Genomic DNA, 16,439 nt, shown 5'->3' on the forward strand with positions numbered 1-16,439 from the left:
AGGCCGAGTCCACCTTGTCCACCCGGGCGCGGGGCTGGCGCCGACGACCACGGCCTGGGGTTTCGTGTTGTTTCTCGGGCCGTGCGTTCTGAGGCAGGCGCAGCGCGGCCGGGGCGCCGCGGCCCGCTCTCCTCCCCCGCCGCTCGCGGCGTGTCCCGCGGCCCTTCCGCATTCCCGGGCCGGCCTGGAATTTGACCCGGCTGGGCGGGCGCGAGCCCTCGAGGTTTGGGGGTCTCCGGGCGCCGCCCACCCAGGGCTGCCCGAGTTAGCAGGTAAAAGTGGACCTCGCCTGGTTACACTTGAACTTCAGCTAAAACGAGCAATTTTTTAGGTTCCGACCCGCGCCACACTGGGGAAGGTAAGAGGGCTGCGGCCGGGTAGTCTCCGCCTGCTTTACAGACTGCACGCCCAGACCGAGTCCTATCATTTACCCCTGCCCCTCCTGTTTTACCCCTCAGATTATCAGGTTTACGCCCTTACCAGGCCACGGCTGGTGACGGTTTCCCCTTTCAACCACAGGAAAGCTTTATTCAAGTTATTTGCTTTCCTTTGGTTCGTTAAAGACAATGCAGATTTACACACACACAAACGCGCACACACTATATAATGCTCTTGGTCAAAACCAACCACGAAGCTCCATAATTCAATTTTTGTTTTAGATATTGTTTGTGCCTATAACCTTCAAGTTCCCTCACCTTGGAATATTACAGATAGATACTATTTACGGATAATGGAAGATAGTCAACTTAATAGCAAAACTTCGTTGAGCACTTGTGATTGCCTGAACGTGTGCGGGATGCAGGGAGATGAACGAATAATCCAGTCTTCTATATTCTAGAAAAGTTTGATGAAAAATTAGATATCTTTGATCAGGAATTCCTAGATGGTAGGAACCATGTGTTCAACACTCTATAGCAATAGTTCTTAAACAGTAGCGCCAATAAGAAAAACCTCGGAGCTACTAAAAGATTCTGGAGCCCAGCCCCAGGTATTCAGATTCAGTAGGTCGAGGGTGGGGCAAGAGTCTGCATTCCTAATAAGCCCCAGGTGATGCTGATACCCTGGTCCTCCTCGGTGTTAGCACTGCCCCAAGGTCCTTAACAATGCATTTTCTCAATAGGGTTTGAAACCAATGGCTGAGAAATCATATCTGGTTCTAAAATATTTACTCTTTTCCTTAGCTGTAGTCTGCCCTTCGGTCCAATAATTTAAGTAAATATTTTTCCACTCCTGAGAACATTTTGGCTTCTGAGGTCTTTGTCAGAGAGCTCTTCCAAGTATGGTCTATTACTATACCATAAGCCCTCACCCTGGCCACCGTACGATCATAGCTGAGACACTCTGTACTTTGACCTTGATCTCCATATTTGTTTCTAGAACTGCTTTCCAACACAATGGTCACTAACCACATGTGACTATTTAAATGTAAATTTAAGTTATATTAGACACATTTTAAGGGCTCAGTAGTCACATGTGACCTAGTGTCCTTATTGGACAGCACAGAGAGCATTTCCGTCATCACAGAAAATTCTACTGGAGAGCACTGTTATAGAAAAATAATCCTAGGGTATAGTGTTCTCTCTAGATTCAAAAGAAACACTTATTAATATTTATTAATGAAAAGCTGAATATCTAAATACCAGATAATTGTTTATTGTAGTCATTAAAAAGAATGGTTTAAAAAAAGGTAATATACTTAAAACTCAAAACAAAAATGGTGGGTATGCCAAAACCTGACAATTTAAGATACATTAAACTATAAAACAAGGTGTATATTCACTACAACTACAAGATGTATGTAGATAAATGTGGAAGAGAAGTTATGATGCCTATTATTTGAGCAGGCACATATAAACCTAGGATGAAAAGATACAGGGACTTGGGAAAACTGGCTGTTTCTTCAATATGGGATTAGCTTCAGCAATGCCTTTCAGGACAGCAAAGATAAAAACCAGGGTTGCAGGGCAATCAAGAAATTGTACACTTAAGGAGGATCTAGAAAGACACAAACTATTCTGGCACATTGGACCTACTCAGGAAATCTAAAATAAACTATTTGAGGATCTACTTGGTACCAATTTTATGTATATTCTCATTAAATGCTCGTAACAACCCTTTAATTAAATTCTAGTTTGAGACAATTTACTATCAAACCACTATGGACCTTTCTCCTAACCTCAGCTTTTTTTTTTTTTTTTTTTGCGTTACGCGGGCCTCTCACTGTTGCAGCCTCTCCCGTTGCGGAGCACAGGCTCCGGACACGCAGGCTCAGCGGCCATGGCTCACCGGCCCAGCCGCTCTGCGGCATGTGGGATCCTCCCAGACCGGGGCACGAACCCGCGTCCCCTGCATCGGCAGGCGGACTCTCAACCACTGCGCCACCAGGGAAGCCCCTAACCTCAGCTTTTAATCTCCAACTACGATTAAACTCCTATCACCTACCCTTTCCCGTTTTCAGAGGGAGCAGTATCCATTTTTGTTTTTCTAAGAATCTTACAACATGTGATCTAGGTTCTATCTCTTCCTAGCTCCTGCACACCATTCCTTTGGTTTCACTCATTTGCTTACACTTGTTTGCCTTCTTCCTCTGTCTACAGACAGGCTTGAATCTCTAAAGAAATGCTCTTTGGTCCTGCCTTCCCTTCAAGCCTCTCCTCACTGCCCAACAGCCCCTGCTGGTAAACAGAATAACCACTATTTGAATACCTACTGTGTGCCAGACCCGTTTAGCTTTAGTGTTTCTATTTTCACAACAAACGTGGAGGGTATTGTCCCTGTTAAACAGGCGAGGAAACTGACTCTTAGGGATGGGCGACCTGCCCAAGGACACAAAGCTCATCAAATAGCAGGCATTATTCACTCAACCACGTCTGGCTCTAAAACACCCATACTGCTCCTAATCAGAAAAATGCTGCTTTATATATTAATAGATTATGTTCCTATTATGAGCCAGAGCATTACTTCAGTTTTACAAATGAATAGAGGTCGAGCGAGGTTAAATAACTTTAAGGTTATAAAGCCATGACGTAGCACGAATGAGATTAAAATGCAGCTGGCCTGACCCCCAAACCCAGGCATTGTCCCTGTCTCCTGCTACACTATGGATTCTGCACTCAAAACTCTACCTTAACAGCTCTGGCAGAAGTGACCGACTTGCCAAATCCAGTGGCCTCATTAAAATTTTCCTGTGTTCGATTTTTCTGTGGTTTAACACTACTAACTTCCTCACTCTTGAAATTATTCACTTGGTTTCCATAACACTGTTGTGGCTCTATCTACTAAGCTCTTTTACCATCTTCTATCTGATCCTTCTTACAACTTGCCTGCACTTCTCAAAGTCTAGTACATCTCTTGCTGTCCTTTCCCCCCTCATACTTTGTAAAAAAAAAATAGTTGCCTTTCCTTTCCAGAATTTGCTTTTACTTGTCTCATATTGTCTGGTCTGCTCCCTTTTTTCCCAGTAGCACTCATAAATTCCCGCTCTCGTGCAGTCATAGAGGCTCCTTGATCAAATAAAATTTGGGCCCTGGAGTCCAAATGACAATGTAATCATAAGCAGGTGGGTAAGGAGGCTGCCCCATTAGGCTGGTTTCATCACAACTTTTGAAATGGTTTGTTTCAAGTCTGGCTTTCATCATGGAGACCAGTTTTTCTATCAAATGCACTGTTGGAGTAGATGCTTTAGCTTTTTACTGTCAATCATCTTTACTTAAGCAAAGCCTACTTACTACATAGAGAATGCTATTACTAAATGAGGAGACATTTCATTCAGGAGAGACTATCCACTGTTTCTAATGGCGGCTGGTTCTTTGAGCAGTTATCTGAAATGGAAGTGGAGATACTGCAAGAGATAATTTTAGTAGATGAGGCTACCTTTTTTTCAGTATGGAAACAATGTTATTTGTTCTTGACTGGAAATTTGTTAACAAAGCAGAAGTTATATATTTTTTTCAGTTGAAATGTAAATTTAGTTCAACAATTTCAGCATCATGGCTATACCCTGGAAAAAGTACTTTGCTTAAACCACTGAACGAAATTTAGGAACACATTAAAGGCAGAGTTAAGGCAGGTGCTAAGATTCTAATCTTGAAAGGGCCAAGAGCAGTCTTGCTACTAGTCCTTCTTCTCCTAGTTTAAGCTGGTCTCCTGAGGTTAAAGAATCTAGCTCACCTGTCCTGTTGAGTGTAAAGGTCTGCTGCCCTGAAGGCATTCAGTAATTGCATATTCAATGAGGTAATAGTTTTGTCCAATGACAGTCTTGTTAATAGTAGTATAAAACATAAAGTTATAGTAATTATCAATTATTCATCTTCACAGGTTAACTGTCAACCCTCTTCACCCAACTTTTCCCCCCACTGTTTCAAGATCTTTCTTAAACTTATGAATCCTTTAGAGTCAGATTTCTGAAGCCTGAAGTGAATGAAACTGTCTACCATTTTCTGATTAACTCTGAAAACAGTCCTGCATTCCTGCAAATATCAGGAGTTATTTTTAGGATTGAAATAATGACCTCACTTTCCCAGGCATGTAGCTTCAGCTGTTCTGACCATGGGCAGGTCAGGAATGTCAAACATTCACAAATGAACTCATGTGAATCTCTGCATAAATAAACACAGTACTTCAATGAGGACTGTGTGATAAAAAGAAACTATATACAAAAAACCCCAAAACAAACCAACAACAACCATATTGTGTTTCCAACACTTTGAAATACAATACAAAAAATCTGCCTTTCTGGTAGAAGCATTCCATAGAACCTTTGGGGCTAAAATAGTTTTAAAAATTAGGACAAATTAAAATTACACTCAGTGGCCTGGTCTAATTTTAAATGACATGAAGTTATGTACAAAAGATTAGAACAGATATGGGGTGATGTTGGCAGGTATGTTAAACTTTAGGATTTAAAACTACCAAAGCTATCATATACATGTAAATTTTACAGGAAATTATTTTTAAAATTGGAAGGCAAAGTGCAGGAAACTCAATAAAGGCAATTAAAATTGGATTTCTTTAAAAAGGGGGAAGAATGAATAGTAGAGGAGTAGGATTGTTAGGAAAACTGGCAGGAATAAGGGGGAGGTCTAACAACTGTATTATTTTCTAAGATTTGCCTCACTACCATTCTTTCTTTATTTTTGGCCGCACCGCACGCACGTCTTGTGGGATCTTAGTTCCCTGACCAGGGATTGAACCTGGGCCCTTGGCAATGAAAGTGCAGGTGGAGTCCTAACTACTGGACCGCCAGTGAATTCTCACTACCTTTCTTTAGAAGTTGCAACCAAGGGCTTCCCTAGTGGCGCAGTGGTTAAGAATCCGCCTGCTAATGCAGGAAACACGGGTTCAAGCCCTGGTCCGGGAAGATCCCACATGCTGCGGGGCAACTAAGTCCGTGCACCACAACTACTGAGCCTGTGCTCTAGAGCCTTCGAGCCGTAGCTACTGAAGCCCGCGTGCCTAGAGCCCATGCTCTGCAACAGGAGAAGCCACTGCAATGAGAAGCCCGCAGACAGCAACGAAGACCCAACGCAGCCAAAAATAAATAAATAAATAAATAAATAATTGCAACCAAGACCAACAAAAGCCAATTTTGGTAAATAAAGAAGTTTTAAACAAGTAAGTTTCTATCATAAAGTTTAATTATGGTTCAGAAAAAATTGAGTGAATAACTTTCTCTGAAAAAATATATCGACTCTTTGTAGACTGCAGTTATGGGGGGGGGAAGGTAGGGGTAAGTTAAACTACCCTATTTTCTATTCTGAAAATGACAAAAAGTCCCATTTCCAGTCTGATTATAGAGATGCATGTGCCCCAAATGGTTGAGAATAAATACAACAAGAAAGGCAAAAGCTGTAAAGCTAAGGGCATGCAATAGGCTCTAAGAGAAAGTCTCAGAAATACCCAAAGTAGCAACAAGGAAAGTTTGGCTGGAATTTGAAGTTCTTTTCAGTCATCTTTGTCTTTCGCTCCATGTTTAAGGATGCGTGTGAACTCAATGTAATTGAAATTCCCCTTTTTGTCAATAGGTGCTTCTCTGTACAGCTCGTCCACTTCCTCATCTGTAAACCGATCGCCCATCGTGGTCAGCAGCTCTCGCAGGTAATCCTCCTGAATGGTGCCTAAAGAAAAAAGAACCAGGGATTAGAAGACACACTGCTCTGAGGAGTAACTGCAAGGGGCATCTACACTTGACTAAACATGGGCTATATGTTAAGAACTAGAAGCATGCAAATGTATGAAATATGAGGTCTTGACATGCTGAAGCCAGCCTCAGCAGACAGCTGCCTAGAAAATGCCCTGTTGCTTAGTGACATTAACCTGCTCTGCTCTACTGACCTCACCCGACGTCCATCTCCTGATCTCTTGATAACAGTGGCTAAGCCTATGCCTAACCACAAGCCATAATGTATGATGAAGGAATCTAAGCCTCATGGTTCCGTAAAGTAGCATGGTCACACTTATTCTACAAGTAAATACACTAAAATCATCATAAACATCGATAATGTGATTCAGTGGAAAGAATACTGAAGTCTTGAGGTCCAGTTTTAACAAGCTATGTTACTTCAGGCACTTCACTTTACCTCCTTCTTTTTCTTTATATGTAAAATGAGATTACAAAAATTTTTTTAAACAAATCTAATTTTAGATTCAGTAACAAATATGTTCAGGCCCAGGACGTGCAAAAACACTGAGTAGATATTTGAGCATTAACTATGTTGCAGACACTGGGATAGGCATTGGGGGTATAGTGGTGAGCTGAAAGGAGGCTTTCTACTCTGGACTTGTGAAAGCAGGGTTCTCATAAAGCCTGACTGTACGTAAGAATCATCCCAGGGAGCTCAAAACAAAACAACCCCAGAGGCCACCCTTGATTTATTATCTGTTACTGATATTTTTAAAAGGCTCCCCAAGTAAATCCCATGAGCAATCATGATTGAGACCCACTAATGCGGTAATCCAAAGGTAATAAATTACCATTCAAGCACAGAAATTTTGAAATTCATTAAGTAAAAGAAGAAAAACCTGACAACTTCCTTGTATGTGAAATTAAGCTAAAACATTGATTATATATTTCCTATGAGTTTAAAGTGTAACGTCAGTTCACAAAAGAAACTCTAGATTTATGGATTGTTTTTGCTAATTCAATCCTAGATTAAAAAAAAAAGTTCTCCAAATCTTAAGACTTTTAGCTTGTAGAAATAAATCCTCATCTCCAGCCAAGTCATTCAACTATCATGTAAAATCATCATTGACTGTGCAAGGGACTGTGGTAGGAGCTGGGAGGGGTTACAAAGATGGGAATGGAATGCTGGTGAAGACACAGCCATTATCCTGGGAGCAGGGAGAGACTGTGATGATTAGAAATAAGCACACAACTAAAGTAGAAGCTCAGGTAGAGTATGTGCCAGTAGAGACATACATAAAATACTTTGGAGGGGGAAAGGGAGAGCTTTTAAGTTTTCCCGGAGGTCAGGAAAAAATAGTATGAAAACACAGGTAAGGCTCTATAAAGAATGTGACCATTGAGATGACTTTGAAGAATAAATAAGTCAATTTACTCTTTTATGGTTTTATTCCCTTCCACTAAAAAAGTAATACCCATTGACTATAAAAATTCAATCAATACACAAATGTTTTTAGCAGGAAAAAGGTCTCTTCTGCCTGCCTCTTCCCTACCCCTTCCAGAAATAACTGTTCAGAGTCTTGATTTCAAGGGGAAGGAGGAAGGAGGTGGTATAAGGAGGAAAGGCAGAGGCAGAAATGATGGAGGTAAGTCAGGGCAACAACGCATGGAGGAATCTGGAAGGAGGTTAGAAGAGTTGAGGGTGGTCTACTTGAACAGGCCAAATGAGGCCCTATCGTGTGGAGCCTTGAAAGCCAGAGTGGGGAGACTATGCTTCCATGCCTAAACTATGCTTGGACTGTTTAAACTAGTCCAAGTCATGTGTAACCAGAGGGTGTGCCTTCCTTCTCAAAAACTTGCCATGTGAGTTACCCCCTTATCTGGCATGTATTTGGTTAACCTTTTGGGTGTCTTTGAGAGTTCACTCTGTACAGGCAGTAAGCTACTATCTCATTTCCTCATTTAATCTTCACAACAACCCTAACAGGTAGGTAGTATTACTGTCCATCTTACAAATAAGAAAACAGAGGCTTGGAGAAGTTAAGTAACTCGCCTGAAATCACACAGCTATTATGCAGAATAGGATTATGAAACCGGGGCACCTGATTCCAGAGGGAGAGGTTAGATACCAGATCTAAACACTCTCAGAGCTGAGAGGTACCTGATAAACAAACGTAGGATTGTACTGGTATCATCGCCTACATCAATTTAAACTTTTTCCAAGATTGCTCCAGTAAAAGATATTCGTTTGACACACATTTACTGAGTGCCTGACCCTTGTGGAATTATTCTAGTAAAGGAGTAACATAAGTTTCCTAAAGAAGTTTCAAATATACCTATTAAATTGTAAATTAAATATTTACGGGCAGAGGCAGTGAAGTGAGTGACTAACAAGCCATAGGCAAAACCTGTCCCCCAAAATCCCCCAAAACAGGTATGGTATAAACCTGAGAGTATTATACGTCATCATATTTCAAGTTATTATATACTTTTGTTGCCATAACCAAAAATTAAATCACTTGGTAATTAAAGGTTACCTCAGACTTACCAGTTGCTTCTTCATCAAAGCAAGCAAAAGCGTTTCTGATGACATCTTCTGGATCGGTGCCATTTAACTTTTCACCAAACATCGTGAGAAACATGGTAAAATTTATGGGACCTGGAGCCTCATTCATCATGGCGTCCAGATACTCATCAGTTGGATTTTTCCCTAAACAAAAAAGAGGGTCATAATTTTAAGAGGGTGATAATTACACCACAAAATGCAACAATTCATCATGGTAAACATTTTGACAAGAAAGATGATCATTTAAACAGTTTGCTATTTGCATTCAAGATAGCAAAACTATTCGGAAAAGTCTTCTCAATGAATAGGATCCGTATTAAGACTCTGGAGACTGTGTGCTGTTCCACTGGCATGTCAGGAGGAATAACACTGCTCTCATAATCAAGATCAGTGTTTGCAGTGCATGCATGTACACGGCTGGCCCCCAGCCGAACCCCGAGACTTGGCCAGAAATCTGCAGGTGGTCCGGGGACCATGCTTCGGGAAACAGTGCTCCAGACTTTGAATCTTAGTGAACTGTAACATCATTAGATTGGCTTCACAAAGCATCATTAGATTGGCTTAAGAAATAAATATAAAAGTTGTTATAGAAATTCTATTTGACTTATTAATGTTAAAACTGATCATTACCCAGGGAGGCAAGCATATCATGCAAGTCTTCCTTGTCGATGAAACCATCTCTGTTCTGATCGATCATGTTGAAGGCCTCCTTGAACTCCTGAATCTGTGACTGGTCAAACATGGCAAACACATTGGAGGTTGCGCGTTGAGGGCGCTTCTTGGTGGTCTTGGTCTTTGCTCTTTTGCTCGACATGGTGGCGGTTAAATCCTAACAAAGAAGGGAAATACAAGAAATAACAAAAAGTAAACTGAACCAACCTTCCTGATACGTTTGAGCCATTTAGAGATGTGTCTAAAGACTATTCCACAGGATAGTATCACTTGGCAAAAATCTCTCTCAACTAATCGATACCATTATGCAGAGAATCAATCTACAAAGAGAAAAACAAGACTCTTGCTTTGAGTTCACTCATCGTTAGTAGTTGTGACGAAACTACAACCAACATTAATTCAAAGCTCAGAGCATTATCAACAAGATTTCCTGTCCCCAGTATTACTGGACAGCTGATTAAGGACCAATAACCCAATCTACTAGCTTAATAACAATACAGAAAACAAGAAACAAAAAACGTTGGGTTCTGTACATCAGTGCTATGGAGTACTGAGGGACACTAACTCATCTTCAACAGGTCTATCCTTCTGCAGCCCTAGCTGAAACCAGCCTCCCATTCTAAGGTGGACAGAAAGAAGGAAGGAGGATTAACTGATGGGACAGGTCTTTATCTCCTAATCTTACTGCCAAATACCATTCTTCCACTCGAAACTAACATTTCTTATCGCACCCTCACTCCTGGAATCAAAGTACTTCAGGAAAGATATCTGTTAAAAGGCTAACTGAAAAAGTATAGAAAACTCCAAAGGTAATTCATCAATAATTAAGTTTTGTAAATATTTCCACTCTATCCTAACCAATTTGTTGCACAGAGCTAAGCTAAGTCACTTGAGGTGACTAAGTCCTCTAAACAAAAATCAGAGCACAATAAAAATTTTTAAAGCAATTTAGTTTTTAAAATGTTTTAGAAAGTATTTTACGAGGTACAGAAACTATCTTTGCTCTCTAATCTAAATTTATCCCTGTAAAATTTAAGTTAAAAATAATGTTTAATAATACCTAAGATGAAGAGGTAATTTTCCTTTCAACACAACCTTTAATACTATAAAAGTTTGTTTGAAGTTAAAAATCCCACAGTCATCAGATAATAAAATTTTACCATACCATCTTTCAGAGCTGAGGTGGCAATGGCAGTCTGCAAAACCTCTAACACACAAGACTAAGACACTGTATTCAGTTATATTCTTTGAAGCACGTCTAAAATAGGCACTACTGATTTCACTCTCTGACCAGGACAACAATTTTAAAGCTTACGTTCTGAAAACAACATTTAACTATGATGTAGCAAAACACTATGCCCTTACTCTAAAAATAAGTCTGTGGATTGCAAAGAATGAAGTACTACCTAGATGTCAGTACTGCAAAGTGACTTTAGAACACAACGCTCCACATGAGTTTAAAAACTTATTACTTACATTCTTTCCTTGATTACACCATATCAGCCAGGCTAAATTCCATTATGGAAATAATTAGAAAAGCTCTGACTCTGCCTCAGATTTTCTTTTTTTTAAGCTAAATCTGTTCTCAGATTTTAGAAGGAAATTCCACAAAGGAGAGTCACAAATTCCAGTCCATTAAATATAGCACTCCTAGGATACACTCACTGGAATGTGTTGCTGGTAAGATATACCCTACGTGACATAGCAGTTATGATATATACTCTTCCACAGTTTCCTTTAATCACCCTTTCATGAATGCATATTTTCACTCTGTAACACCTCTGGACACAGTAAATCCCACTATTATCTAAACTATATGGAACTGTAATGTCCCCGTCTATTCTAAATGTAGTTTTAAAAACTACAAGGAGTTATAGCATATATGTATTATTCTTCCATCTCTTAAATGGACTCCAGGACTTGGGTTAGCGGTTGAGACCCAATGAGTGGCATATATTTACCAATCCACATCTCTTTAATATTTTAGGTATGCCATGTCTTTGCAAAACAAAGTACATCTTTAAAAACAGTCTGTTTTGTTTGACTACATTATATTCCCTAATGATGCACAAATGTCAGTTATTTTAAGAAAAAAGAAATTGATGAAAATTATTGGTCAAATGGTTGATACAACTGATTTTTTTAATCCACAAAACCTCATAGGGCTTCCCTGGTGGTGCAGTGGTTAAGAATCCGCCTGCCAATGCAGGGGACATGGGTTTGAGCCCTGGTCTGGGAAGATCCCACATGCCATGGAGCAACTAAGCCCGTGTGCCACAACTACTGATCCTGCACTCTAGAGCCCACGAGCCACAACTACTGAAGCCCGCGTGCCACAACTACTGAGCCTGCGCTCTAGAGCCCACAAGCCACAACTACTGAAGCCTGTGCACCTAGAGCCTGTGCTCTACAATGAGAAGCCACTGCAATGAGAAGCCCGCACACCGCAATGAAGAGTAGCCCCCACTCGCCACAACTACAGAAAGACCGCGCACAGCAATGAAGACCTAACACAGCCAAAAATAAATAAATAAATAAATTTATAAAAAACAAAACCAAAAAACTCATAATACTCAATTTGGTGCGGGTCCTCTATACACCTTTTTTTTTTTTTTTTTCTTTTTGCGGTATGCGGGCCTCTCACTGTTGTGGCCTCTCCCGCTGCGGAGCACAGGCTCCGGACGCGCAGGCCCAGCGGCCATGGCTCACGGGCCCAGCCGCTCCGCGGCATATGGGATCCTCCCAGACCGGGGCACGAACCCGTATCCCCTGCATCGGCAGGCGGACTCTCAACCACTGCGCCACCAGGGAGGCCCTATACACCTTTTTAAAACTTAGTTTGGGTTATAAACTAACACACACCGACTCTCATTCTTGAATTTTGATGTATTTCCTATTTAGCCTTTTTACAGTTGCTTTTTTTTTTTTTTTTTTTTTAAATAAATTATTTATTTATTTATTTATGGCTGTGTTGGGTCTTCGTTTCTGTGCGAGAGCTTTCTCTAGTTGCGGCGAGCGGGGGCCACTCTTCATCGCGGTGCGCGGGCCTCTCACTGTCGCGGCCTCTCCTGTTGCGGAGCGCAGGCTCCAGATGCGCAGGCTCAGTAGTTGTGACGCACGGGCTTAGTTGCTCCGCGGCATGTGGGATCTTCCCAGACCAGGGTTCGAACCCGTGTCCCCTGCATTGGCAGGCAGATTCTTAACCACTGCGCCACCAGGGAAGCCCCGCTTTTTTTTTTAAATAAATAAATTTATTATTTTTGCCTGTGTTGGGTCTTGTTGCTGCACACGGGCTTTCTCTAGTTGCGGCGAGTGGGGGCTACTCTTCATTGGGTTGCGCAGCTTCTCATCGCGGTGGCTTCTCTTTGTTGCGAAGCACAGGCTCTAGGTGCGTGGGCTTCAGTAGTTGTGGCATGAGGGCTCAGTAGTTGTGGCCTGCGGGCTCTAGAGTGCAGGCTCAGTAGTTCCGGTGCATGGGCTTAGCTGCTCCGCGGCCATGCGGGATCTTCCCGGACCAGGGCTCAAACCCGTGTCTCCTGCACTGGCAGGCGGATTCTTAACCACTGTGCCACCAGCGAAGTCCCCTATTTAGCCTTTTAAAAATCATGCATTCTTTAAATTTGTAAATGCATTCTAACATAGTTTTTAAACATTATAAAGGTTTTTTGGGGGTCAACACTGACAGTGGTCTCACAGGAGTTTTCTTTAGCTCATTCGATACTTAACCATCACCTTTAATATGATCAGTAGAGTTACATTCATGTGCATTAAATATCATGAGTGCTGATTATTATTTAAGAATTAAGAAATGTAAGGTAGGTGTGCTATCTTCAAGAAGCTTAAAATATAGTTGGGGAGGCAACTTTAAAGAAATGAGATGATTGGTTCAACTTATGAAATGAGTCACATAGTTTTCATTCCAGGAGTATGGCTCTCAAGTTAAAACAATGCGTAACAAAAATGAAAAATAACTCAAAGGTGGTACATGATTATCAAATATTGTGAGTTCAGAAAAGATCTTTGTTTCTAAAAGATTTGGGCGGGGGGAGAAGACTGAAAAATCCTAAAAGCTACAAGACGTCCTTAGAATTAAGAGACTTAAACGTTAGTCTTAATTCTAACAAATTAGGGTAGTTAATTCTACCAAAAACTGGTAGTATACCGTTGGGCAAGTTACTACATGGGCCTTTACTTTTGCAAGGAGGTTGGATTCTAATCTGTGAGTTTATCTCCCACCAGAAACCCAGATCCTTATAGTGATAGGGAGTTCAGCTTTGCAGTCAGTTATTTCAAAATAAGGAAAGGGTGTTTTTTACTTTCCCCTACCAAACTGAAAGTATGGATGGAGTAAACACTGGTGGAGAGGGAGCCAAATGAGGAACAGTGCTATGATCCGAAGGAGAAGATCATTGATGATAGATACTGTCATTGTCCTCCTTGCTATGATTCTAGTACGCTGTCCACTTTTACTCTCCCCAAACTAGTCAACCTGTAACGCTCTTCATGTAACAAGCCTTCAGCAAACACACAACTCTCATAAACTAGGGCAAAAGAAAATTGAAAATATTTTATTCATCAATGTAACTATTCTTTATTTAGGGTGGGAAGATTGCCATGAAGGCACCTGAGATTTCTGAGTTATGTCCTCACTCATCCTAAGTTATAGTCTAGAGTCTATTTTTGAAGCATTTAATTTAAGATCTTTGGTGTGAAGGGCTATATGTTGTATGGAACTTGAAAACCCACAGACTTGCAGAGCCAGCTTCTATTAAATATATAGAAGAGATTCAGACAAGGAGATTCAGTTTACAGATCTGAAGGAGTATAATCTTGTCTCAGTCAGGGACAGGGAGTGTTAGTGATAATAAATGTCTAGATTTTTCCTTTTAGCTTGATCAAATAGGAAGAGAATCATTCAGGGTTATGACAAAAGGAGGGATACAAACTATGTAAGGAAGATGTTAGACTAGATTAAGTGATGGGGGAAATGGAAAATAAAGATCCTCAAAGAGACTTTCCCCACACGTCAAGGGCAACCAGAAGATTTTTCAGAATTTCTAGATACTTTGGTTTCATTTATAAAATGGGATTAATCCATACCAATATTACATTAGGTTACTCTAGTTAGAATCCTAGAGTCCAGCGTTTGTAGTGGTAATAAATGTAAACTAGGGCTTCCCTGGTGGTGCAGTGGTTGAGAATCTGCCTGCTAATGCAGGGGACACGGGTTCGAGCCCTGGTCTGGGAAGATCCCACATGCCGCAGAGCAACTGGGCCCGTGAGCCACAACTACTGAGCCTGCGCGTCTGGAGCCTGTGCTCCATAACAAGAGAGGCCACAATAGTGAGTGGCCCCCGCTTGCCACAACTAGAGAAAGCCCTCGCACAGAAACGAAGACCCAACACAGCCAAAAATAAATAAATAAATAAATAAATTTATAAATAAATAAATAAATGTAAACTAATCCGAAGACTTTTTCTACAGAACTAACACTCAAATTGATAGTATTCTGGAAATATGATTATATTCTTTAAGGAAAAACTCCCATTTTAGAAAACACTTCCTAATGTGAGAGCACGTAGTATCTGCTTACCAAATCTACCGTCTCATTTAATCAATGCACTTCTTTTTTTAAAGCTAAGTATATGTAATTTTTTGGTGCTAACCACGGCTTTTTAAAAGTACATTTTCAGGCTGGTGCTTCCGTTCCAACTAAAACAAGTTTTCAATTCCTACGCAAACTTCCAGTAGAAGGTAGGATTAGTTCCCTTAGACTGCCACACCCAAAAAGTTCTCAGCACTTGACAAAGGCAATTCTTTGTCGTGGTTCACTTGCCAGTAAAGCCTCACTTTTTAAAATAAAAAGCTTTTTCTGGTTAAGTTTTATCAAAAGCCTTCCAGAAACAAATAGTAGTAATTATAGGAAATATTTACTTTCTTCACATTTAGATATAAAACTTTTTGCACTTAAGTTAAAATCTCAACCTAACCCTTATTTCTGTTCCAAAGTTTTGTAAAGAACTGATACACTCTTTGATAAACCAACTACTTTAAAAGGAAACACTTTGGGAATTGACCTAACCCCGAGTCTCCACCCAAGAGTAACACGGTACTGTATTTTGGAGTTTTTCTGCAGCCGCAAACTAAACCCCGAACTCCTCTTTGTTCAAATATCACTTAAAAATAAAACTCTAATTACAAAAGTGGACACTGAGCTGAGGAAGTTGCTAATTTGAGGTGGCTATTCCCACTAAACGTAGCCACACAGCTGCAACAACAGCTGCAGAGCGGGGGGGGAGGGGGGCGCACTGTGCTACAGTTTTTGCGCAAACTCTCTTGAATCGGGCAAGTTTACGTTATAAACTAAACTTAGTCCCAGAGTCAGCTCCGCGGGGCTCGGGTTTCGCAGGCCTGCTGTCGCCCAAGCTCGCGGCGCCAGCAGAGTAAGCCGCACTTCCCGAGCTCCTACTTTGGGCAAAGGAGCGAAGTCGGCGTCTGGGCCGCTTCCGGCCGCGGCCTTCGATGCTGGAGCTGGCACTGGGGCTCGAAACCCGGGAACCGGCTGGTACACCTGCCCAGGTGCGCTCCCGGCGCCGGGGGAGCGCCACTGCCCCCCCACAAGCCGTCCCGAGGGGATGCGCTCCGGCATGGGCCTCACACGCCCGACCGCGAGCACCACTCACCCTGCTCAGCCGCGAGAACCCGAGCGCTTCAGGGAACTCCTCGCTTCCCTGACTGCCGCTACCAACTCCCTTCCACTCCCAGAGACGCTACAAACAACACTTCCGGCCTCTGCTTAGCGGACCGGAAGGAAGCGAGTCACCATTCTCTGCTAACAGTGTGAGCCTGGCTTAATGGAAGGGCGACGGGGCGGGGGAGTTGCCGGTGTGCTCAAAGGGCGCAGTTTTGACCAAGTGCACGGGAAGGACGTGTCAAGCGGGCAACTTAGAACGTAGAAGAAGGTATAATGGTTCGCCGGGTCTGATGACTGAGTTTTCCTTTTTTTTAATACCTCTTCTTACAATGTAAGCTTTTCTTCCCCCCTTTCCTCTTGGCAAATGGTTGACTCTGTCCTGTGGG

The 16,439-nt window shown here is 41.7% G+C and overlaps 1 protein-coding gene across 1 annotated transcript; it reads right to left on the minus strand.

Annotated features, from left to right (window-relative positions):
- Positions 1 to 5,614: 5,614 nt before the first annotated feature.
- On the minus strand, positions 5,615 to 16,192 carry MYL12B (myosin light chain 12B). The gene is made up of 4 exons (XM_081252322.1): positions 16,043 to 16,192; positions 9,318 to 9,516; positions 8,670 to 8,831; positions 5,615 to 6,116 (listed from the first exon to the last, which is right to left on the minus strand). The coding sequence occupies exons 2-4, from the start codon at positions 9,499 to 9,501 to the stop codon at positions 5,944 to 5,946; spliced, it is 519 nt and encodes a 172-aa protein (XP_081108448.1). The 5' UTR covers positions 9,502 to 9,516; positions 16,043 to 16,192; the 3' UTR covers positions 5,615 to 5,943.
- Between the last annotated feature and the right edge of the window lie 247 nt (positions 16,193 to 16,439).

This window comes from Mesoplodon bidens (assembly GCF_964165515.1).
Source record: "Mesoplodon bidens genome assembly, chromosome: 13".
In the NCBI taxonomy this organism is placed as follows: Eukaryota; Metazoa; Chordata; class Mammalia; order Artiodactyla; family Ziphiidae; genus Mesoplodon; species Mesoplodon bidens.